This window comes from Mytilus galloprovincialis, chromosome 8 (assembly GCF_965363235.1).
Source record: "Mytilus galloprovincialis chromosome 8, xbMytGall1.hap1.1, whole genome shotgun sequence".
NCBI classification, from domain to species: domain Eukaryota; kingdom Metazoa; phylum Mollusca; class Bivalvia; order Mytilida; family Mytilidae; genus Mytilus; species Mytilus galloprovincialis.
The window spans coordinates 50,700,153-50,727,754 of record NC_134845.1 but is presented as its reverse complement, the minus strand read 5'-3'; the positions used below and the strand labels follow the sequence as shown (position 1 = coordinate 50,727,754).

At 31.8% G+C, this 27,602-nt stretch overlaps 2 protein-coding genes across 6 annotated transcripts in view; one reads left to right on the top strand and one right to left on the bottom strand.

The window, feature by feature from the left end:
- Positions 1 to 1,977: 1,977 nt before the first annotated feature.
- Positions 1,978 to 14,047, top strand: LOC143042150 (uncharacterized). The gene is made up of 6 exons (XM_076214410.1): positions 1,978 to 2,113; positions 3,284 to 3,458; positions 5,943 to 6,049; positions 9,560 to 9,667; positions 11,548 to 11,814; positions 13,276 to 14,047. Exons 1-6 carry the CDS (start codon positions 2,044 to 2,046, stop codon positions 13,590 to 13,592), a joined length of 1,044 nt encoding a protein of 347 aa, XP_076070525.1. The 5' UTR covers positions 1,978 to 2,043; the 3' UTR covers positions 13,593 to 14,047.
- A 39-nt stretch (positions 14,048 to 14,086) lies between these two features.
- Positions 14,087 to 27,602, bottom strand: part of LOC143042151 (uncharacterized) — a 65,243-nt gene continuing 51,727 nt past the window's right edge. For 4 of the 5 annotated variants that reach the window (XM_076214413.1, XM_076214411.1, XM_076214414.1 and 1 more), the window contains exons 3-5: positions 24,172 to 24,509; positions 16,390 to 16,604; positions 14,087 to 14,949 (exon numbers count right to left, since the gene is read on the bottom strand). In XM_076214413.1, coding sequence (XP_076070528.1) covers positions 14,818 to 14,949; positions 16,390 to 16,604; positions 24,172 to 24,509 — 685 coding nt within the window. In that variant the 3' untranslated portion in view covers positions 14,087 to 14,817. The remainder of the gene's footprint in view (positions 14,950 to 16,389; positions 16,605 to 24,171; positions 24,510 to 27,602) is intronic. The other variant, XM_076214415.1, reaches the window with a different exon arrangement.

Here is a 27,602-nt window from a genome sequence, read left to right as displayed (position 1 = left end):
TATTTCGAGTCTAATAGGTCAAATACGGCAATTCTTTTGGATCTAAGCGTTCAAGGTGGTGGCAATTGTTTGCTGTTACCATAAATAAACGCACTTTTAAATTGGATAAAAAACCACGGATCAAACTGAATTATTGACATGCTTAAACTATTTACAATGAAGTATTTAGATAGTTTTGGATGAACTTAAATGATAATTTTCATATATATGTCCACATCTATACATTATACCACATTTAATCATCGTTTGTTTACGTTTCCTTGTTGTGATGATTTTCTGTTTCACAAACGTGTATTTTCCCATAAAATGCTCATATTCAACGTCATTGTTCTATGACCTCGGTATCCTCATTCATAAAAAAGCATATGACGTGGGAGTACGATCGGCACAGCCCTGGCAATATATTAATATTTTACCACAGGTGTGTACTCAAAACGTTTGAAGGACAGCATGTTAGAATAGGATATATTTATAAAAGATTGTAATTTATCATAGCAGTACCGAAGTATTGACTACTGAAAAAGTAAAATAACAAAAAAATACTGAACTCCGAAGAAATTTTAAAAAGGAAAGTCCCTTATCAAATGGCAAAATCACAGGCTAATGCCATCAAACGAACGGATAACAGCTTTTATATACCGGACGTGGTATAGGTATTTTCTTATGTAGAAAATGATGGATTAAACCTGGTTTTTAAGGTAGCTAAACCTATCACGTATACGACAGTCGCATCGAATTATATTACATTGACATTGATGTTTAAACAGAAAAAACAAAAACAATAGGCAAAAATGTCAAAAACAAGGGCACAGCATTCAACACTGTGTCATAATCTTAATCACTATAAAAACAAACAAATATGTTACAAAGAAGCACAAAATGACATAAAGACCACGCTCATTTGCAAAAAAAAAACCCAAAAAAATGATGATACCAACGGGGACTTTTACATGTGATGCATGTGGTTGTTTACCAGTATAGGTATCGGGTCCATGTCTGTAAAAGAAAGGAAACAACACGTTACTTATTTCATGTGTCCGAAGCTATTTAGTCTAACCAGGAACGCTCATAGTCGAGTGTTTGATAGCCTGGATTGTTTATGAACAGAAACAGTATACACTGCGAGTTAAAAGACACATGTTGTAAATTGCTGTGTGGAGTGGTCTCCTGTTGAGGGTTGTCCCATTGAAAATCATATCACATCTTCAAAAACGATGCCAAAGAGTCAAACTCATAAATTGAAAATAAACTGACAACGCCATAGCTAAAAAGGAAAAAGACGAACAGACAAACAATAGTAAACATGACACAACAAACGTCTTGTATCGATTTACTTATCTTTGAATAATATATTTTTAATCTGCACATAACAAGCAATGACGTTTAATATAGGTAGTTGTAGTTTATCAATTAGAATTTGCAATTTAAAATTAAATTGTAGGAAAATTCATAGTCAAACAAAAAAGCATGATATGATTCGGTAGCCAGATAACGTGACAATTCCTATGAAGGGATTTACATATTGAAAGACGTGAATAACAAACATCGAAATATCTTTGTTGCTTAACAATTTGTGTTTGTTCAATGTCCATCATATCATATGACAAATACATGTTTTAAAAATCTTGAAAAAGAATTATTGTGAATTGATGGTATCAAGAGTAAAAATTAGAAACTCTTATTTCAAACTAATTTGAATTAATAATTCAGAGCAATAGAATACACAAGGATTATACGGAATTGAAGTATGCTATATTAAAACTTGTTTCCAAAGTACCTTATTTCATAAACATTGTTTAATGTCGTTTTGGTGTATCCAAAGTAGAAGCATAACAAAAATAAATTTATGAATTAACTATTATAACTGGTATTGCGTAAAAGGAATAAGTATGCAAATTAGTATGGGTTTGAAGTGAAATGAATGATCAATAACACGTAATCGACGATAAGCTTGTACAATGTAACTACTAGTTTTGTGTTTAATAAAGGTGAACGTAGTGATAGCGTATTAGAAAACGAATGAGGAATATGATTTAAAAGAGAATGATAAAGTTCTTCCTTTGGATCGTAATTTTCCAGACAGTTTTAATTCTCAACAAATTTCTGTGTATCGGTAAGTTTATAATGTTTATAAAAAAGTGAGTAAAAAGGTAAAAACTCCGAGGGAAATTCAAATCGGGAAGTCCCTAATCAAATGAAAAATCTAAAGATCAAATTCATCAAACGAATGGATAACTATTGTCGTATTCGTATATAAACTATTGTATTGTATTAGTTATACACATGTATGTTCAAAAGAGTATGTAATAAGTACTTGATAATATAAAAATTGAATAAAATAACCACTCTTACCACAACTTTTGAATAATTGTATCTTCCTTATAAAACCATTCAGGTATTTGAAGGAATTCATCCAACATTCATAGATAGATCTCTGTAACTGTCATACTAGTGAGAGTTTAGTTATCTATTAAACTAAGTAGATTCATTTTTTATTTCACAAAACATAAAGTGATGCCTGAACCAAGTCAGAAATATCACAGCTATTTCAGTTTTGAGCCTTAGATGTTGCCATCAATTTGATAAAAGGCTTTCCGTTTTACGGTACTTTTTTTTTTACTTTTTATCCATTCAAAATGTATATGCTTTAGAGAAAAATATAAAAAAAATACCTTTATGAAGCTGAAGGTGAAATATAAAAAATAAAATAACAAAAACACCAAACTCCGAGGAAATTTCAAAATGGAAAGTCAATATTATCAAACGGCAAAATCAAAGACTCAAACAAATTAAAAGAATGGAGAACCACCGACATATTCCTAACTTGGTATATACATTTTCTTATGTAGTAAATGATGGATTAAACTCAGTTTGATAGCTAGCTTAATCTTTCGCTTAACAGATGCATACTATTTAATTATATTGCCAACGGTGTGCATCAATGCATAATGCAGATTTTCAACCATTTGAAAAAGATTCTCCAAAAAGTAAGACTGATCTTGAAGACAAACTTCAAGTTTATATTTCATTTGACCTCAAAGCAGTTTTAATTCGAGCGTCAGTTGCAAGTTTTATTCATACGATATGGGCGTCTCCCTAAAATAGGTTAGAAACCTTGTAACTTTGTTGAGTTTTAACAATATAAATCTAAGGTGAAACCAGATACAAAATCGTAAAAACTGTGAACAGAGTATGAATTTGGAAGACAGCACTTGATGATGATTCGCCTGAAGACAAACTGTCATAAGGTAAATCGAGTTAAAATTTTTGCTTTGAAATGTAGGTTCACTAGATTGTGAACTTGGATGGGAACTACGAAGAGGTAGATGCTATCGCCTTATGAGAAGCTCATCACATACAAATGGTGTACAGTTGTGCAATAATGTAAATGGTTTACTTATTATGCCGATGACTGCCGAAGAAAATTCTACTGCAATTGAGCTATTACAGCTTTGGAGGTATTATTATACATTAGCTTATATCATTTAAGGTACAATATACATGATATAGCTCACTTAATTCGGTTATACTAACATACTTTTTGTTTTATTTATAAAAATTGCAACTATTTGACTATTCAACAAGACTAAGATCATATATCAAAACAAAATGGTTTGTTTTGTCTAGAGCAACACAAAAAACTACAATAAACTGGAATAAACCACGAGATGATGTTATTTTAAATGCAAACCACCTCTCTAATGAAACCAAATAGTCTTTAATGCAAGTGCCAATTTTTGTTGCGGTTCAAATCATTTAATAGGATGTGTAAGAGTTAATTACGAGTATGTTCTTTTACCGTACTCTTCTTTCTTGGATTGTTATTTCACTTAGTTCGACTTATCACCTAACTTAGTTCAATTAATCTTGCACTGATCATGCTGATGTTCTATTTGACATTACACTGTGCACCTGTATTGGTCCGTTTTATCATGCTTTATTTCTGTCGAATCCCAAACTGAAACTTGGATTTAAATATGTCTCCTCTTTTTTTGGAGACGTAAGGCGACATGTACCTGTTATGGCAAAACCTCTAACTGTAAAATTTGATTTCGTCGATTTTATTACTTTGAGAAGACAATTAATAAAGATTATTTTTAACGAATTTTTCTTGCGTTCAATTCATGATATTTTTAAATTAATTAAAACTTTTAATTTTATTTCATTGATCAAGTTTTTTTTTACACCTGGGTAGATTCGCATTATTGTTTTATTGGGTTTATATTTTAAAAAAAAACTAAACTAGCTCTACTTGTTTTTACATAAAACGTTTCTATGAACACGGAAATTGGATTAACGTAAAAAATGTATGTGATAAGTAAATACACTCATCATAGATACCAGGACTACATTTTGTATATACGCCAGACTCTCGTTTCGTCTACAAAAGACTCATCAGTGACGCTCGAATCCCCAAAAAAATAAAAAAGCCAAATAAAGTACAAAGTTGAAGAGCTTTGAGATCCAAAATTCCTTAAAGTGTTGCCAAATACAGCTAAGGTAATCTATGCCCGAGGTAAAAAAGTCTTATTATTTAAAAAAAATCAAAAAAACAGTTAATCTATAGATATAACAATATCAATGATAATTCATGTAGTTCCTCATTTCTCTCATATAGAATAAAGAGTTGTGGTATGATTGCAATGAGACAAATATCCACCAAAATTCAAATGAGATGAACATGAGAAATGAAAAGCCACTACACAGCATTGCAACAATAAAACAAAAACAATACAGTTAAACACCGGTTGAATATATAAGAAAAAAATCGAAAAAAAAATAACAAACCAACTACAATCACTGAATATATAAAAGAAGATGTGCCAATGAGACAACTGTCCACAAGAGACCAACACGACACAGACATTAAAATCAATAGGTGACCGTACGACCTTCAACAATGAGCAAAGCCCATACCGCACAGACAGCTATAACATGTATAAAAGGCCCCGATATGACAATGTAAAACAATTCAAACGAGAAAACTAACGGCCTTATTTGTATAAAAAAAAAGAAATACATATGAACTGCAGGTGTCTGACTTCGGGCATGCACATAAAGAATTTGGCAGGGTTAAACATGTTTAAAGGCGCTTTTCCTCTCCTAAAAAATTATGTAGACGGTTGAGAACTTGCCATATCGTTTCAGTTTGCTTTCAGTGTTGAAGGACCTTTAAAACACTTAAAGAAGCATCAATACATTCATATAAAACTCCGACGTTATACTCTAAGGATTTGAAAATAAAAAAAATAAAAATGAATACGGTCCCATGACAATCGAAAATTCGTAATATAAACAGCCAGAAAAACAAAGAATATAAGTCCCAACAAGAACATCGGAGTATTAAATATGTTAACTGTTTAAAAGGTTTTCACCCTTACGTTTGGTTGGCACTTTGTTTTCTCATGTGAATTTACAATAAAAAGTAGGCAAGTGATATTTTACAGGGATTATTTCTATGCTGTGATGTTACACTATTGTTTCAGATAAGAGTGGAGGTTGGTACCTATTAAGACATTTAAAATCCGTTGCATTTGTTTGTACTTGTCCTAAGTCATGAACCTGACGTTCAGTGTTGGTCGTTTGTTGATGTAGTTCATAAACGTTCTCGTTTCCCGTTTTTTTATATAGATAAGATCGCTGGTTTTCCCTTTTTAAAGGTTTCATACTGGTCATTATTTGTGGGGCTCCTTATATTTTGCTGTTTGGTGTGAGCCTAGACTCCGTGTTGATAACCGTACTTTGACTTATAATGGTTTAGTTTACAAATTAGGACTTGGATTAAGAGTTGACTTCTTATATCTATACACACCGATATTAAACAACTTTTGATAGATTTAATTAGTTACAATGTTGCAAGATTGCAAAACGAGAATAAAAATTTTACGTTTCTATTTTGTTATTCCATACGCTGACATAGTATGTGAAATTGTCTACTGTAGCTTAAAGAGAATGTGGATTGGCTTATCAAATACAAACGAAAACAATGAATATACATGGGAGGACGGTACAAAGCTTATTGATACCGGTTATACAAGTTGGAGACAAGGTGAGATAATTCCCCGTTTCATTATGTATAAGATAAAAAATGTTTTAAAAGCGTACACCAAAACGTTGTCATTGGTTTAGAAATTTTCAAAAAAAATGAAATTCGACCAATGACGTAACTTTATGTTTATTCTTGTGTACGAACAATAAGTCTAACTATGATTCTGAAACGGTCAATTTCGAAGGACAAACACTACAACTGCAGGAAACTGTTTCTTCTGGACTTGCTTATGGTGTTTTAGAGGCGATCAAAGGGCTATAAGTGAAATTATTAGACAGTATGTACCGTAGACCATGTTAACTTAACAATTCGACTTTGATAAGAGGAAAATATATGCACAACAAGCACAAACAGCAATGAACAAAACAGTATCAATATGTCCTGTCATGGTTGAGGCGCACAATGTGGAAAGACTTAACTAGTTGAACATGTTGAACATGGAAATACACTGTACATGATTTTAAAAGCAGGGTCAACATTTCATTATTTCCATGATTATAGATACAAGGATTTAATTTGCGTATGCCAGTCGACAAAATTGAAGCATTATAGACTCTCGAATACAAAAATCGTAATTTCAAAAGTTATCTTTTCTTGTGCTAAATTAATGCCAAAGAACTACTTTAACTTGTATTGTGCGTACAAAATTTTGAAACATTCATATATCTTAAATTGCAGATACGATTTTAACATAAAAAAAGAGAAAATTTAGAAAGCTACGCATATGCGTATGATTTTTTTGGTTTTTAGATATGTACATCTTTAGTTGTGGTCAATTTAACCCCATCCTGCCATGGTTACATGCAGTAGAAGTATGGTTACTCTTGGTCTTCTTGTGAACGGCTTTGAAAAATCTTACCTGAGCTGAGTTTGACTGTGCGCGATGTACAAGTACGCCATCACGTACGTTAAGAATGGTGATGTACAATACAATGCCTCGTGTAATGACAGTGCCTCGTTCTCTGCACATTAAGAACCCTTGAAAAACTTACTGAGTGGTCTGATGTTTTTTCAATTTAATCTCTTCTTGAACATGTCTGAAATGTTTTACGGGGTTGTTACGCAATCAATCAGCAATCCTTACATTTATTTAATTCCCAACTTAAACTTAAGTACTTATGATAAAAATGTTTTTTTCTAACGAATTAGAATGGAATATCCGTTTCACAAATGATAGCGAATATGTTCCTTATGTCCTAATCACACCCCAGCCCCCTTTTCATGAAATTCAATGTAACCTACCGAATAAAAATTATTAACGGGTTTGTTATAGGAAAAGATTACCTCAGCTGTGTTTGGCAATATTTTTTTTAGGGTTTTTGGTCCTCAATGCTCTTCAACTTCGTACTTCCTTTGGCTTTTTTATTTATTTTGGATTCGAGCTTCATTGATGAGTCTTTATTAGACAAAACGCACGTCTTGCGTAAATAAAAAATAGTCATGGTACCTATGATTAGTTTAATGTACTGACATGAGGAACACGACGATGTGCTACATGTGGAGTAATATCTGCTTATCCTTCGAAGTACTTAAGATCACCCCTTGTTTTTGATAAAGTTCGTGTTGTCTTTAATATTTAGCTCACCTGGCCTAAAAGGCCTAGTGAGCTTTTCTCATCACTTGGCGTCCGTCGCCCGTCGTCGTCGTCCGTCGTCATTAACTTTTACAAAAATCTCCTCTGAAGCTACTGGGCAAAATTTAACCAAACTAGGCCACAATCATCATTTGGGTATCTAGTTTAAAAGATGTGTGGCGTGACCCGGCCAACCAACCAAGATGGCCGCCAGGGCTAAAAATAGAACATAGGGGTAAAATGTAGATTTTGGCTTATAACTCTGAAACCGAAGCATTTAAAGCATATCAGACTGGGGTTTAATTGTTTATCAAGTCAAAATCTAGCTGCCCTGAAATTTTCAGACAAATTGGACAATCGGTTGTTGGGTTGCTGTCCCTGAATTGGCAATTTTAAGGAAATTTTGTAGTTTTTTGTTAATATGTTGAATATAATAATAGATAGAGATAAGCTGTAAACAGCTATAATGATCATGAAAGTAAGATCTACAAATAAGTCAACATAACCAAAACGGTCAGTTGACCCCTTAAGGAATTATTGCCCTTTGTATACATTTTTTACCTATTTTTCGTAAATTTTTGTAATCTTTTACAAAAATCTTCTCCTCTGAAACTACTAGGCCAAATTAAACCATACTTGGCCACAATCCTCATTGGGGTATCTAGTTTAAAAAATGTGTGGCATGACTCGGCCAATCAACCAAGATGGCCGCCATGGCTAAAAATAGAACATAGGGGGTAAAATATAGATTTTGGCTTATAACTCTGAAACCGAAGCATTTAGAGAAAATCTGACAAGGTGTTTTTGGTTATTATCTTGAATATTATTGTAGATAGAGATAAACTGTAAACCGCAATAATGTTCAGCAAAGTTAGATCTACAAATAAATCAATATGACAAAAATGGTCAGTTGATCCCTTAAGGAGTTACAGCCCTTTACAGTCAATTTTTAACAATTTTCATAAATTTTGTTAATTTTTGTAAATTTTTAACAAAATATTTTCCTCTGTAACTAATGGGCCAAGTTCATTTAAGATGAAGATAATTGTAAGTAGCAAGAATGTTCAGTAAAGTAAGATCTACATACACATCCCCATCACCAAAACACAATTTTGTCATTAATCCATCTGTGTCTTTTGTTGAATATGCACAAAGAGCCTCTAGTTTATGTTGTTTTGTGCATTATTGTTGGTCGGTTTTCCTTTTTTAAATATGGCGTTGTCAGTTTATTTTCGATTAATGAGTTTGAAAGAGTTTGAAACTTTTCTTAACTAATGAATGTGCCAGTTGTAAAGAAATAGAGAAACTATAAAGGATATTTTGTTTTTGAATGTACAGAAATAAAACAATTTTGGAGAGAATTTTCTAATTGGTGGTATTTAGTTTTTGGAGTAAAAATATTTTTGACAGTGTTATTTCTAGTGTATTGAACTCTGATAACTTAGTTTTAAATAATTGTATTTTATAGGCAAAGTATATAACATAAATTATGTAAAAAAACACACAATGAGACAGACTGATAATATCTCTGCAAGCTTTTCTTAAAAATTTTAAAAGACGTCTGCAGATATTAGAATATTTATATCTTTCTAAAGACAAACACGAGTCATTTGTCGACAGAATGGAAGTTTAGGGGGCGGGGGAGAAGGAATTGATGGAATTTATTTAATTCAATTTATTTCTGATATGATCATATATATTTAATGTATTCCAAAGATGTATCATATATTGATTATTCACATCATTTTCTTGTAAAAATTTACTATGTCTTATTCGTAAAATATCAATAGTATAACAATGCCATAAATATCATGTCATTCACTTATGTATTGTAAAAATGAAAGTACCACTGTAGTTTGAACACCAAAAAGATAAATAAGAAAAAAAGAAATTGAATGTCCCTCTGGTATCTTTCACACTTCTTTTTTTACTAACAGGAGAACCAAATGGTGGTGATGAACCAATGTGTGTGGAAGCTCATTTGGGAGGATGGAATGATAACCCCTGTCATAAATCATTCCCAGTTGTATGCCAGCAAGTGGAGGGTATTTCAGATATAGTATAGTTATTTCATAATCTTGAAGACTGTAATAAAAACGATTCGTACGATGCACATGATCTCAACATTATGCAATACAACAATTGCATCAATGTGGTAGGCATATCTGATCATAACCCATATACATGACGGGTTTTCTGCATTTGCAGTTCTATGTTTTCCAAAAGAATTTAATTGGAACAGAATACTATCAATGAGTTAGAAAGAAAAAAAATCCTTTATATTAACAAAATCTTCATAAATGTACCGATATTGAATTATTTACTTTCCACACACTAAATTGCAATATTGTCTTGTATTCAGTGACCTCTCGTTATAACTTCGGCCAATGCACCGTGTAAGTGCGATGGGAAACCGTGATGATAGACTGTAAACACACGTTTTCTTTAAGGTAAAAAGGTGAATAGAAATAACAGATTCCTAACAAACAAATTTAATACAACAAAATATTGAACAACTGTCAAGAAATAGTTACAGTTATATGTATATCAATAATTGGAAAGCATGGAAAATGTGGGGAAAAAACAAATGCCATGGCTCTTTTAATTCACTTATCTGTTGCATCAATAAACATTAATCTTCATTTTTTCAATTGCATTGATATACAATTATGAAAGATATAAAGTTGAACTGTCTATTAACACTCTAAATATTTAATCATATCATGTATATCTATTGAATACCATTTTTAATTCTATGCGATATTCATGTTTCAAACTAGGGTTTTCTTCAACAGCGTTTGGAATAACAGTTTCAAATTTCTTTATTTTCACTTATTGTTCGCTCTCTAGTGATTTTTTTTTTATCTCAGTTAACGTGTTCTGGAATGATTGCTTGCTGTGGAATAGATATGTGGTCATTACATAAAATTGAATAAGAAAATGGGGAATGTGTCAAAGCGACAACAATCCGACCATAGAGCAGACAACAGCCGATGGACACCAATTGGTCAGACATGTAGCGGGAGTTCTTCCGCACCTGTAGGTGTCCTTCAACTGGCTCTTTACAAATATGTATACTAGTACAGTGATAATGGACGTCATACTAAACTCCGAAATATACACAAGAAACTAAAATTAAAAATCATACAAAACCAACAAAGGCCAGAGGTTCATGACTTGGGACAGGCGCAAAAATGCGGCGGGGTTAAACATGTTTATGAAGTTACATGTATATTTTGATAAAAAGCATTCATTATTTAAACAGTCTATTTGTATAGAAGATAGAGAATTGAAAGGCGTAAATTATAGGAGTAGGTATGTCCGTCTTGTCGTCTGATGTTTATCGTGTACATTACAGCTGCTCATAAACGTCTTAATTGATACTTATTGAACTAATAAGTTAATAAATAATACATTAAGAGGCGCTTAAGGTGGTACCCAACACTTTAACTAAAATTAATTTGGCTCGTTTAATTTTCTTAAAATTTTGACAAAGTATTTACTTTGACCCTTTTACAAAAATATAAAAATTTTAAAAAATTTGAAGCAACCGTTTTATCAGAAAAATTACACTGGTTATATAGCAGTTTGACAAACACTTATTTTGATCATTGAGAAGCTTAATATTCCCTTAACAACACAACGTCATTAAAACGTTAAGCTGATTTTACAGAGTTATCTCCCTGTAGTGTTAGGTACCACCTTAAAAGGAAAAAAAAGCCTAGTCAAGCATGTAAGATGGCAAATAACCGAATTTACTTATTCACTCTTTCAAAGGTAAAACAGGTAGTGGAGGTTTTTGTTTGTTTAATTTCCGTTCTAGGTAATGAGTCTGGAATGTGGTACCAGAACATACCTCACATGTACAGTTCTTTTGAATTGACATTAATACATTGACATGAATTTGTTTTGTTTTGTCTTACAGATATTTCTTACAAAATTAAAGAAAATAAAAGTGTTACCCTTTCGTGTGAAGTTAAAGACATGCAGGCTATCACATCACTATTCTGGACACGATCAGTATATGGTACCAGTGTAATAGTTTCTCAGTATGCGAAAGGCGGGAACGTTACGTCACCTAGTCTGGTCTTTGAACATGTTAAATGGACAGACGAGGGATTGTACACGTGTCATGTGACTTACATTTCCGGAATGACGCAAACAGAGGAAGCTAATCTGTTTGTAGATGCAAGTAGGTGGAAAACACATATCGTAATGTTATACTTGATAGTCAATGTTATTCGTTTTATTGGGTGATGGGTTCATCTTCATTCAAATAAATACTTACAATGATGAGATATGATAAAAGATCAGTTGTGCGGGGGTATCATTGGGGGTTATGATCCCGGATCCCGCTTACTGTTTTGACAGATTCCCGCTTACACTATATACCTAAGCAATTCTCATTTTTTTGTAATTTCCCGTGTCCCGCTAGACTTCATTTCCCGTTTTCACGGCACAATAATTTGACTTTCACGTGTCACGCTTACAAAAAATCGACAATACCGCGTCACGCTTAGACCCCAATGAGACCCACTTGCGCCCCCTTCAATATACAATATACTGATCGAAGCCTAAACGTATTTTAGATGACAAGAATTCGTGTTGTTATGAATATTTACGAGTCCTGATATTTGTGCAGTTCTGATACTTTCCCCAAAATCGTAAACAATAAGTAAGGATGCGTATATATTCCTACTACTAGTCAAGTGTCCTCAATTACTAGTAACAACCCGTAAGTAACACAGTATAGGTATATATTCGTTCTTCATTCGAGTGCCCGTAATTACTCGTAACAATCCGTAAAGTTAAAAAAACCCGAATAAAATTTGTGACTGTAAAATAACCACTAGCAATCAGCTGTGAATAATCCGTAAACAATTCGTAAACGAAACGTAACAAATCGTAAGAAAGTGGACTGAGCTCTTTACAGAACAGCGGGAACCAAGTGGTATACGGTATTTGATTATTAACGAAAACATTAATTTATTGACAATCGTAGTAACATTGAAAACCAAAATGCCTCTCCTTTCACGGATTGTTAGGAATGTCTCGACATTGTTAGGGTTGCACTGAGTAATATATGGATACCAAAAATTATTTACGCAATTGCGATTGATTACGAGTTGGCAATCCGTCAAAACAAATGGAAATTAATGAGTACTGTACTAATAGATATGTGATTATTTTCACGTATTGTGTACGATTTGGGGAAAGGTATCATAGCTACAACAACATACGAACTCCTGATCGGTATTACTCTAACATGTCCAAACAAACTCTTAAGTTTTCTAAACAACACGTGGTAGCACATATCGTAAATAACATGTGAACGGTCCGATAAATAGTTGTGTTTCGTAAATTATTGCATATATACCGATATAATTTTTCGATTAGATATATTTCAAAACAATGGAAGGGCTCGATAACCGACTGGTCTAAGTAGTCGAACAACTGCCTCACTAGCCTGTCACTCTGATGTTTGGAGTTTGAATCCAGCACGTGGCAGGAGTGCTCTACTCCAGTCTTTATTTATTAGGATTGTCATCTATAACAAGTTAGTAAAATGTCTATAATACAATGTTTATATAAATAATGTACGATAGATAATAATAAAATGTGTTATTGGTGAACATCTTTTTAATATTTTTAGCAAATATGTGTCCATGTAGATGTGACTATAGGAGGAAACTTGAACGTTGGGGATCTAAAATAGTTCCAAATCTGACTCGGGAGGAATTGGTAATAGAACTGGAATCAGATCTACAGATAATTGAAAAGAAACTAGCAGTAAATAAAACACAGCTGTCTTCAAGCATCCGCAAGCTTACATCTGCTCCTGATAAACGGGAATCTTCTGAGAGGATTGGATTAGCTGGAGTTGCTTTTATGTGTTTTGTCGTTGGCCTTGTTTTACTGATTGATGTACTCAATTTTGTTAAATTTGTAAAATCTACGATTACCTTTTGAATAACAAGAAATAAATCAAAGGCAAAATTAGTACAAAACCAAAACTCAATAGAAACAGACATTATATATTGTTAATTTCTGTGTCATTTTTGGTCTCTTGTGGACAGTTGTCTCATTGGCAATCAAACCACATCTTCTTTTTATATTACTAAAACAATAAGCAAGACATTCATTTTCTTTTTTAAGGTCATTGTCACTTGTACTTTTATTCATACTTGGTGGTTTATGTAATCTAAATGATATTGTTAGACTACTGTTGTACAATTTTGAAAAATTCTGCATGGACTATAATGTTTCCGTGTGTGGTGAAATTCCAACTCTGATTGTCCGTCTAGTAAAAATGTACTATACATTATTGATCTTTTGTTTCAGTTTTGTATGACATTAACACTTTTCCGTCCTGCAATACATCTTATATTTGCCTCTGGTGTTGTACATTCAGACTTGTGACAGAGGCAAACAAATGCAATGGGTTCATACAAGTGAACACACACTTAACTAATAAATTTGATCTATGACATAATGGAAATACAAAATCAGTGAATTAAGGGGTTAACTGCTAAAGAAATTCAGAGAACACAAAAATAACCTTGAACAAAATGCCGCCAAATAGAATAATTTAAACAGCTAAATGAAAATAATATTGCTGTAAGGTATAAAGTATAATAAATTTTAATTTGTTAATAGTTCGAAAACAAAAGTGAAAATTAGTAGTCATACGAACCACTAGTCAAAGCTAGTTTATATATATAAAAAATGTGAGATGAGATATAACCTTATATGAGTGAACATTAAATAACAAAAAAACATTACAAATTGTTGAAATTAACAAGAACATAAGATTTAAGAGTATCAAATAGAAACAAATGAAATGTCCACTTTTGAGGTTTGTTTATTTGTTTGATTCTTTTTATATCACTTTTAATTACCTTGGCTGAACCATTGAGACCTTCGGCTGGGAAGGCAGAGTCTGTTTCACCAATTCATAATTTGATCGTTTTAGCGCAATCTATTTTTTCTCTATATTGACGCAAATGCACACATGGACATCGATGTATAAACTTGCTCATTATACTGTTAATAATTTTAATTATTTATCAACTACAACTTACGGTAAACACACACATATATATAATATAATGTCCATTTAGATGACTCAGAGCTAAAAGGTTACCTTTGGTATCATGGTTATGAATTGTAATCACACAATCAGCAGTATACACAATCATGTTTGGCGATTCGAAATTAAAAGTGCATATATAAATGCCACCACAGCAAATATAAATGCGAAAATTGACAATATGTCCATTTTACTGACTCGTTTCTCTGTTGGGTCACCTGGACGTGGGTGCAAAACCTGAAATAATAATAAGAAAAACGCATTTACATTTTGTTCATTAAACTTCGCAATTATAAAAAACACACGGTTTCGTTAATTTTTCTGCACATGGATCAGTATAAATAAAGGCAACAGTAGTATACCGCTGTTCAAAACTCATAAATCCAGGGACAAAAAACAAAATCGGGGTAACTAACTAAAACCGAGGGAAACGCATTAAATATAAGAGGAGAACAACGACATAACACCGAAACGTAACACACACAGAAACGGACCAAGCATCAGACAAAACACCACGAGAATAACAAATATAACATGAAAACCAAATACATGAATTAGGGATAGACAAGTACCGTGCCACGTCTGATCTCAATATCTCAAAAATAAGAGAAAACACAAACGACTCAACGTTAAAATGCAACACACACAGAAACGAATAATAATATAACAATGGCCATCTTCCTGACTTGGTACAGGACACTTTTAAAGGGGAATAAAAGTGGTGGGTTGAACCTGGTTGTGTGGCATGCCAAACCTCGCACTTTAATGGCAAAGTTAAATATAACATTGAAATGACAACATAAGTATGTTCGTTCCTCGTTTGAACTTTTAAACATTTGTCATTTTGGGGGCTTTTATAGCATGCTATGTAGTGTTGCCCATTGTATTAGACCAAACCAACGTTCTATGTCATTTGGTCTTTAATTGATTGGAGTTTTCTCACTGGCAATCAGATTGATATACATGTACATGAAAATCATCATCATCGTTATATTATTTTTTTTATTACTATTATTATTTCATGTACATGTACAATGTACATGAAATGATAATAATAAAAAAAATATAAGAATGATGATCATTTTCACGTAGAATTGTGAGAATATCGGGGGAAGCATATGACTTTTGTATATAACATTAAAAATGTTTCTAATAAGATTAAAAAAAAACATTCATAATCATTTGTTTTTTTTCAAAAACATTTAAAAACAATTAATATGCACCAACTAGCTCGATGAAAAACTAAATTATCGTTCACAACTTGCAGTTTATTTTGAGATTATAAGTCTGAATATAACAACTTAAAAGGGGCGATCAGTACTAAATTATCCTGTTTCAATTATTTTTACGCAACTTATACAAAAAGATGTACTTATATATTATCCCAATATGATTTTTAATAGCATTTTTGTATGACGATAAATTGTCGAAAAGTTTACTTAACCTCGTTTATATCACACAATTACCAAGAATTATAAGTGTAAGTATATTTTTTTCAAGATATATATATATATAGAATGATTTGAAAGTCGATCATGTATAAATACTATTGGAACTAAACGGACAAGGCATAGTCATTATAATATAAAAGGTAATAGATTACCCCACTACCATAGTAGTATGCATGTGTCTAGCAGTATTAATTAAGCAGTAAACTGATTAACATGTCGAGTGTACCTGTTGCATGAACTGTAACACTGGTACATCAAGCGATGGGATAGTCGTCTTTTTGTAATGTAGCCCTTCACTATCGATGTCATCACAGTAGTTTATGATATGAGCAAACCGACATTGTGGTAACGCCAGGTGATGGCGAAATGATTCAATCCTGTCCTTAACGACGTGTGGTGGGTATTTGTCCCTGCATGTCATTACTCCATAAACCGGTATTTCTGTTGACAAATAGAGAAACAGAAACAATTTCATTTGAAATGTTCAATTATACATGTTATACTTGCTTTTCTTTGTCGTTTTTACATTGAATAACCTTGAGGGCATTCCGGTGTATTATTGCCAGAGACATTTCTACCCACGTGACTAATAACCGAATTCAAAATAACATTCCTTATATCAATTTCATCAATAAATATTCATGAACATAATTTTTAAGAACATACATAAATGATAGGAATTTTTTTCATAAAATGAAAATACATATATGTCAATAATATATCAAGAGTACTGAAACTTTGTGTAAACGCATGCGGAACAATTTTGTTATCTCAAGAACGTTTTGCGGGAAAATATGAATGACAACTCAAATGTCATCCATACAAAAACGTACGGTTACAGAAGAGTGTCCACCATGCAGTTGCACTTCACTATTATTAGAATAGTGGAATACTATAATGATATACAAACGGATAAAAATAATATATATATAATAATATATGTAATTATTATATACAAATATTAAGATGATATAAAACAACAAACCCTAGTATACCGATTTGTATCACTACAATAAACTAGTTATAACGGTGATGTCATGTTTCCTGTCATTTATTCATCATCCAAGATCGAACTATTCTCAGAAAAACTATACCTATGTACCTTAACCTCACTTTCATGTATAGAGATGTGATTTGTTTTCGGAGAGAAGTGCTTGTGACCATTGTACATTCTTCAGTAAAATTTCCATCAAAGGAAACCGTTAACTAAAATGCACTAGTTGGTATCTTAGAAATCATGCACTGCATTACTGTCAGCATAATGTTTGTTTGGTTAACAATGTCTATATATATATATATATATTTAATACTAGGTACTTACAATAAAAAAAACGTTAACATTGCGGTATTGTATGGTATACGGCGGTGTTAAAAATAAGATGATCTGTCTAGAAATCATCCATAATATTGTTAAAAATAACTTTTGCCGATATATATTGGGCTGTTACACTGAATTTCAGCTACGAATTGAATTCTTTAAAAAATGGTCCTGTTGTGAAACAAGTGCACGGAAAGACGACTCCAACTTGTCTTCAAGTGGATTTTCCTGTCGCTTAATATATTTTCACTGTGTTTATAAAATAGTTTAAGCTCGACAGACCCTCCCCTCCCCCGATGGTGATTGAAAGTGTCTCTTCTTTAACTAGTGGTAACATCAATACATAGATTGTTGCTCACTTCGACAATGTCTTAAGCTTATTGCTATCTTGAGTTCCTCATACATGCATGTAGTAATAACGTCTCTCTCAGCTACTTTTCCCCCATATTTATAAGTGTTCATTCATCAACGAAATATTAACCATAATTTACATCTAATAGCATTTATTTAATATTTGCACCTTCACTGACCGAATGGAGCATTTCGAGCTACTGTCGTCATGTTCCGTCAATTATATGTACCCGTTTTGGTATACAACTACTAATGAATAGCTCAATTGATTTTAATGTTAAATTCTATAATTTCAAGCATTTATGGCTACTTTGTCTTAATTTAAAAAAAGTGGCAGTCATTTCATATCAAAACTATATCTTATCTTGACTTGTGCCGACAAATTCAGCATAGTACCTTTAATTGGATTTAAGAACATACTGGTTACCGGAAGTTTAATATTACAAAACGGGTATTTCTGATATGAACAACAGGGAAATGTGCTCTCCTATTTATATATTTTTTTATTATTTGAAAGAACCTTTGAACTAGGTTTCGACAGTGATTCCAAGTCCACAATATTTTATATGATACCAAAACTACCTAAATTCACATATTAACAAATATACAGCTATGCATAGGAACTTACGGAAACGTATTAGCGTCACATATTTTTTTATGTTTCTTCCTATGTTTGCGTTATCGCGTTATAGATACCGCAAACATTTGCAAAATACCGGAAACTTCGTTATAATAACGTAAACAGTTGCGTAACAACGCAACTCTTAACGAAATAACGCAAACGTTTGCGTTATAACGCAGACATTTTCGAATTATATTAAATTTACAATTTATGTTGATAGTATAACTTTTAACAGTGTTTTGTTAAAATCGGCATTTGCATGTCTGTTTGCCAGTAAAAAATTATTATGATTTATAGTTGAGAGAAGGAGCATGCACACAACATGCAGAATGCCAAATTATAATAATAGATATACAATACCTGAAGTGCATTAATAAATAAATTTAAATCTTGTTATTTTTTTAACATCAGAAAACTAAAAAGATTTAACAAGTAAATAGATATGGTATGGGCATATTCTAATTGAAATGCCAAGATTTTGGACAAAATAATATCAAAATCATAGAAAAGTCTACCAGCTCTAAACTAAATTATGCCAGCCTTAGACATACTAGTTGTTGACCTTTTTTAACAGGACCAAATCATCTCTTAACATAAAGAATCAGCACCTGACTATTGTTAACATGTAATTTCATCCCTTTACTTAGTATTTCATGCATAAAATATGAAGAAATAGTATTAAAAAGTGTATGAAAAAAATTGCAAGTTATACACTGTCTACACTGGGGAAGATAACTGTCCTTGTACCACATCTGGAACATAAAGTTAAATTAACAAGATGATCTTTCTGCTCTAAAATTTATTATTCAGGGAAAAAAACGTTTTTTAAATAATGATGTTAGAAATCGTTTGATAAAATCCCAGGATATGATTCTAGAGATTCTTTGAAAAAAGAAGTTATGGAATGTTAGTGAGGTAGCTATTTAAGATGATTAGGTAGCAATTTGAATGTAGAGAACATAATTATAATACATTAACATCTCCATCTTTTATAGATATAAGAAGATGTGGTATGAGTACCAATGAGACAACTCTCACTACAAAAGTCAAAAAGTCTGAAAAGACCAGGTTTTTTTTTTCTGAATTTACATGAATTTTTACTCGACATTCTTAATGTGTCTGAATAAATTTTAAAAATTCTTGACATAGTATGAATTTGTCTAATAAGGTTCTTGATTTTTCTTGACAAGTGTCTTGACAGTATGAGCATTGTGTTAAAATTTCTCGACACTTCCTGTATCATCTGATAAGAATCTGGATTAGTTTCGACAAATTATTGACTGTCTTAAATTTGTCTCGTTCCGTCTTGACATATTCTTGACATTCCTAATAATGGCTGAATATGTTCACATATTCTTGACATTCTTAATAATGTCTGAATATGTTTCGACACATTCTTGACAGTCTTAAATATGTCTTGACACTATCTCACCAGTATAAATTTCGCCTGAAATGTGAACAGACTTATTCTGCACTGTTTATGACTTTCTATTGCTGTTTTACACTCCTTTTTATTATGGCTAAACTAAACTTTGAAGAGGCAATGATTAATTCGGTATAGTAAGATATCCTTTTGGTGCAACTAAGTTGGAATACCCTGAATAATCCCCCGTGTAGTTTAATTTTCATTTATTTTTATTAAACATTTAATTAATTGTTTTCAATTGGAATATAAGTCGAAGTTGCTGACAAACAGCATTTATATTTTTGCCGTTCGCAAAACTGCCAGTCAAATTTGCTTTACTTAAATAGGTGTCTTGTAGGCAGTTTTAAAACGTGACCATGTGTATCTTTTGGACCCCACAATTCATCTTTGGGGTTTGGGTGGCTAAGAAAAGAGGAGGGGGGGGTGAATTTTATAATGTTTATCAAAAATAAATATTTGTGATATTTTCTCCTTCCTGAAAAGAAAAAAAAATGTTTAAATCTATACATTATGCATGTCTGTTTGAGATCCATTTCATGAGACCAATGATTTCTATAGAAATCATTGATGGGATCCATTATAAATACAAAATACATTTTTTTTTTATTATTCCTGGAGTAGATAATAATTTCTTTTAGTCTTTGGTAATCATTCAATTTGTGTTTAATATGTTAAAATAATTAAGTTCATAATTTTGATGAAGAAAATCCATTTTAATTCAATTTTTTTTTCATCTATCAACAAACTTTTTTTCATTTGTAGTGGCATGGTTGGTCAACTGAAAGGTTGTATGACTGATTACAGGTAAAGCAGTAATTTCTATTTTATAGTTGCGTGTACTCTGGGGTGTGGAATACCTTCATTTTGGTAAACGGACAGAAAGTCACAGGACAAAAATTCACAGGATATAATGTCACAAATTTGAAAGGACAAAAGTCACAGGACAAAAAGTCACAAATCATGTTTTGACCTTTGTTGAATATATAAGAGAAAGATCTTAAAATATTTTCTTTTTATTAGATATATTTCTTTCTAAGTTTAGGATATTGTTCATATGCCTTTAAAAATGAAAAATTATTCAATTTTAATCATGCAAAGGATACATTTCTTGGCACAAGGAAGCCGTTTAAGTACCAAGCCACTTGGACATTTTGTTTTTATAACAATCATTTGGTCATAATTGGTATTTATTAAATATATTTTAATTACAAAGTTGCTTTAAATATGATAGTTCATGAAAAAGAATAAAAAAATATTTCTAAATTAGTGTTTCATTATTCAAAGAAAAATAATTTAAAAACTGAATTGTGACTTTTTGTCCTGTGACTTTTTGTCCGTGACTTTTGGTCTGTGGCTTTTTGTCCTGTGCCTTTCTGTCCTACATTCTTTATTTTATGGGGAACATCCTGTCTATGTGTATTCAAACAGATGACATTACACAATTTTTTCTTCTATTAAATTTATGATTTGTATATCATGATTAATGCTATTTATATAAACCACATTTTGGTACAATAACTATTTACCATATTAACATTACATTGAATATTATGAATGTTGAATGAAATTTGTCTACAGTATGATTGGTTTTAATCATTTAATTTATAAGATTTAGAAATCAAAATTTATAATTGTTTAAAAACCCACATTTAAATTGTTTATGCTTTAGATTTCATAGCCATATTTGCATTTTTAAAAATAATTTATATACCCAAATGTTCAATTATTTTACATGCCCGGATTCTATTTTTATCGTAAGCTGTGTATCTTGAAACAACAGTATATCATAGAAAGAGAAATAAAGAATAAAGATATATCATGAATATTGGTCATGATTTGTAGAGCTCAGAACTGTCAAAAAAATTTAAGACACAATTCAAAATGTTCAGAATTTGTCAAGCCATACTGAGAAAAAATAAGAATGTCGAGAATATGTCGAGAAATTTCAAGAACGTATACTAATGTCAAGAATTTGTCAAGAAATTTTAAGACCATATTTAGAATGTCGAGAATATGTCGAGTAAACTTCATACAAATTTAATATAAATGAGAATTTGTCAAGTAAAATTTCGACACAAGTCATACTTTTAGAGAATGTCGGGTAAAAGTTCATGCAAATTAAGACAAAAACTGGTCTTTTCAACTTTTGTAGTGTCTCCATCCAGGTCACAATTTGTGAAAGAAAACCCATTATAGGTCAAAGTATGGTCTGCAACACACAGCCACGGATACATTGCAAAAGGGTAGATTGTTTGAGTGTAACCAATCTTACACAATGTTCAAAGGAGCGCTTACGTTGTAAGTATATTCAAATTCGGCTATAGTGACTTATCATTTATCGCGATGTTGTTGGTATTTATATCTTACGGAAATAAGTCAACGTAGTTTTTTTTTTTCATTTTCTTTGTATAACTTTAATCTACTCAATTTTCCATGTAATTTATGTATATATATATGAAAGGCATTTAACTTTGAAATGAAAAAAATTAGTGATAAATTTTAAAATGCAGCCTCCTCCGTTTATAACAGCTACTTCCTTTGGAGCTTAAATAAAAAAATTAGATAAAACAAATGTTTGCGTTATATATATCGCAAAGTTTTGCATTATTTCGCAAAGGTTTGCATTACAACGCAAAATTGATATAGGAAATATTCAAAAACAAGAATGTGTCCATAGTACACGGATGTACCACTCGCACTAACATTTTCTTTTATTTTGTGGATCGTGAAAGTAGGTCGAAACTCTAATTTTGCATTGAATTTACAAAGATCATATCATAGGTGAAATTTGTACTAAGTTTCAAGTTGATTCGACTTCATCTTCATCAAAATCTACCTTGACCAAAAAGCTGTAACATGAAGCGGGACAGACGGACGAGCGGACGAACGAACGGACGGACGGGCGGACCAACGGACGCACAGACCAGAATACATTATAAACTTCTAGAATCGTAGGTGGGGCATAAGTGGGACAGAAAAAAACGTGTGGCGCGTATACGCTTTCGAAGGAACTATTTTGTTTGAAATATGTACTGCTTTTTTGCATATTTTTTTTCGACCGTGGCAAAACTAGTGGTTCTATACCGTGAACGTACAGATGTACATGTACGTTTGTGAATATTCATAATTTCTCTGATGTTAACAACAGATGCTGCTTCCATTAAACGTGATAATAACCTACATAAGATAGTCTACTCTGTGTCCACAACTTTGATAATCATGCTTCAGCATGCATGATCTACGGTATTACAATACAAATATTATCATAAAAAAGGATGTGCTAAAAGAAGGATCATAATGGGTCTTTTTTTTAATCATCAATGTCTATTTCGCCTAACTGTAGCTTAAACATTTCGATGACGGTTAACCATTCAAACATATTCAGGATATTATACCATGTGAAATGGTCGCCCAAGTCATAATATGCTTATCAAATAATTAGCCAGAATACTCGTCAGCCCGAAAAGTCAGTACCCAGAAAAACCATTAGCCCTAATACTAATTAGCCGTAAACTAATTATATTGGCACTGGCTACGGTTAAATTAAAATGTAACAATTATAAAAAAAAGTTATTGTTAAATTGGAGACTAATTGCCTAAATGCAGGGTTGGGTAAGGAACTGATTACTTACGAATGTAACATAATATTTGTGTCTACTGTTACATTGTGTTATTTTACGTTAATGTATTCCAATGTATGCTGGGACTATCAATATGTACATATATTACAATAAAAACTAACACTTTTATTTGAATTTTACCATATTGCATACAATTTTTTTTAATTTTTATTTACAATGACAGTTTCTACACATCCAGCATGTTGTTTTAGAAGCAAATTTCAGTCCGAAAATAGATAAACTTTTGATTTATGCCATGCTTCAGGTGAAAAATTGTTTTTTTTAATTTTGAAGCATTGATTTACATTTTTCAATAATAATTATCATGATTAGTAATATCATTAGTACTATTCATATTATCAACGACATTTTGAAGAATTAGGAAACAAAACTATAGAAGGTTAAAGTTTTATAATCTAACAATACTCAAACAACAGCACAATGTAACCGTGGACACGAATACCGTTGTTATATTTGTAATTAATCAGTTACTTACCCAACCCTTCATTCCGCCAATCAGTCGCCAATAAATCAATAACTTTTTTTTTATCATTATAACATTTCAATGTAACTGGAGCTCGTTCCAATATGATATTAGAAGGATGATAGGACAACATACATGTAATAAGTCAAATGCATTTCTCAACTGGTTAACAGCATGTCATAGTTACCTCTATGTCTTGTTGAAGCTCTCCTCCTCACAGCATTTAAAAGGCTCGTTGGTAAACGACAATCAGGATTTGACGTACAGACAACAATTATTCGATCAATCGGATGATTACATACTCCTCGATTGTAGCTTTTCAATAATGCCTCCGCACCATATGCAGATGCGTAGTTCTGTGCTCTTGTTAATACTTCAAAGTCCTTCATTCTACCAGTAAAAACCAGCTCGAGAAGTGCCAAACTTGTATCGGAATCATCGTCTTCAAATCCAGTCATGTCGAAAAAGGTCGGCATTAGATAAGCGTCTGGTACTCTTCGTTTGTAGTAACAATCTTTGGCGTAGCTATAACATAATAAATTAAACAAAATTTGTTTAGTAAATTATGTAAAAAGCTATTTTTTATGACTTGGTATACATAGTTTCGGCCTCCTCCAATATGGAATTTACTGACCCAATATGTATAGTATTAGGTCACTAACACACCATGTAACTAATGATATATATATTCTAATTTCGTACATCCACATGATACATTTTTCAATCAATATACATGTTGCATGTTTCATCTTGTGGCTACGTTTAAATGTATATGGTCCAGTATATCATGTATATGATGTGGAGACAATTTTGGTTAAAGATTACAATTTTTTTTAATTGAATATAAAGGGCAATAACTCCATAAGGGGTCAATTGACAATTTGGTCATTTTGTCTTATTTGTAGATTGTAATTTTCTTTACGTTATTGCTGTTTGCAGTTTATCTGTATAGGCTATACGATAATATGAAAGATAATAACCAAAATCGAAAATTTCCTTAAAACTGCATTTTACAGACAAATTACACTGCTTTGACATGATACGCGTCTCCTGCTAAAGACGCACCACCCGTCATGGGAAGATCTGCTTCAGTCTGTAAAAAGCTATGAGCCAAAAGATTCAAGTCAAACTAATCATGATAATTTACTTTGATCTTAGGAACCTACAAATAAATGTATGAAAAAGAATATATTCATGTGTGACGTGTGTGCTTATTGCGAACCACAATGATGTCGAAAGTTAAGTGTTTGTCAGTAAATATATAGAAACGGCAGAATATATCATGATTCAGGTTTCTCAAACTTTGGTTGAAGTGCTAAAACCAGATTTTACGCCAAACAATGTATTTACAAAAAATCAGGACAAATATTGTGTAACAGTTCTGTAATCCAAACATTTTGAGATATGATAAATAATTTTAGAGTTTTTTGGAATAATTCAGTCAAGTTTGTTCTTGATTATTCGAACTCTTCTTTTTTAATTCGGTAATTATCATAAATAAAACTGCTCCAGTGTTCAAAGCTTTTGAATTTTTTATAGAAAAACTATTCGAAGAATTCAAATAGAGAAAAATATTCAACGAGTGACCGAACAACACATTAATTCACGAATGCGCGTAGCGCATGGGTTAATTATCAGTGTTGTTTGGTCACGAGTTGAATATTTTTCGATATCTGAATTCTTTGATTAGTTATTCTTTTTATTACATTGGCAAATGTCTTTCTGTTATGAAATTTATGTAGAAAGTGTAAGGAACTAATTTTTTTCCTACGCATTCACAATTTGTTTCGATCCGACGTCTTGACAACGCCTATTGTTGTATGACGTCAGAGAGTGAAATAACCACGTTTATTTCACATGTGAAATTATCGATTGTTATCTAACTGGGAAATCAATGTAATTCGTTGCAACCAATGTAATAATTTGTTTTATTAGCATTTCATTCTATAAAATCATTTCAGGCATTTTGTAAAATGCCTTTCAATTTTTCCAGGCATTTTTTAAATGCCTAGAAAAAATAGTCATTATGTATAATGACTGAATCTGGCAGGCATTTTAGAAAATGCCTTAAATTTTCAGGCATTTTACAAAATGTCCAAATTTAGAAAATGCCTGTTACATATATATATACATATAACAATATTGACAATACTATAACAGTGTTGTCAAATATAAAAAAAATATTCCTTTTCCATTAATTATAATATATTTTCTTTTGTAATAATAATCCTTTTTTAAATTCTGACCTAAAAACATTATATAGATTAATATTCTTTGTCCTATATTCTGACAAATAGTGTATTGTGTGTATAGTAAACACAATAACTGTAAGTAAAAAGTTTATTTCATAATAATGTTCATCATCAATTTTATATACCTAGTATATTTTTTTTACAGTAAAAATGTGTCCACCAATCTTAGCTATTTCAAATATCTTCTATATTTCAACCAAAAGTTCATCTAAAAAGTTGCAAGTAAACAAATTTCCATAGTCGTCTGTGAGGTTACAAAAATTACAATAAAATTGAGAAAAGAAATGGGGAACGTGTCAAAGAGACTACAACCCGACCATAGAGCAGATAACAGCCGAAGGCCAACAATGGGTTCTGAATGTAGCGAGAAACTCCCGCACCCGTAAGCGTCCTTACGCTGGCCCCTTAAAAAATATGTATACTAGTACGGTGATAATGGACGTCATACTAAACTCTGAATTATACACAAGAAACTAAAATTTAAAATGATACAAGACTAACAAAGTCCAGAGGCTCCTGACTTAGGACAGGCGCAAAATTGCGGCGGGGTTAAACCTCAACCCTCCCCTATACCTCTAGCCAATGTAGAAAAGTAAACGTATAACAATACGCACATTAAAATTTTGTTCAAGAGAAGTCCGATTCCGATGTCAGAAGATGTAACAAAAGAAAATAAATAAAATGACAATAATACTTAAATAACAACAGACTACTAGCAGTTAACTAACATGCCAGCTCCAAACCTCAATATAACTGATTGAAAGATTACGAATTCATCATATGAATATCAGGCACAATCCCTCCCGTTAGGGGTTTAGTATCATACTATCATAAAATATATGAGAAGCACATTACCCGTGTCATACCAACATCTGTTTTTTTAAATAAACTTGTTTAATTCCGATGCAAAGACCCTATAAGTGAATCAATATTAAAGCCAAAATATGAAATCCTTAATGACCTGACAACAGTATCGTAACTATATTCATTGTTAATAAGTCTGTTTAAAGGTTTTGTAAGCTTTTGAGGGGAATACTGACATTTTTGTGCTTTGTAAAGAATATTACCATAAAAGATTGGATGTGAAATACCTGAACGTATAAGATGTCTGCATGTTGAGTTATATCTACGAATTATTTCCTTATACCGATGATAAAATTTAGTAAATGTTTTGACTAATTTGTGATATTGAAAACCCTGGTGTAATAATTGTTCAGTAATACTTAAATTTCTTTCGCTAAAATCTAATGCATTGTTACATACACGAGCGAATCGTACAAGTTGAGACATATAAACACCATAAGATGGTGACAAAGGAACGTCACCATCTAAAAATGGATAATTAACGATAGGAAATGAAAAATCA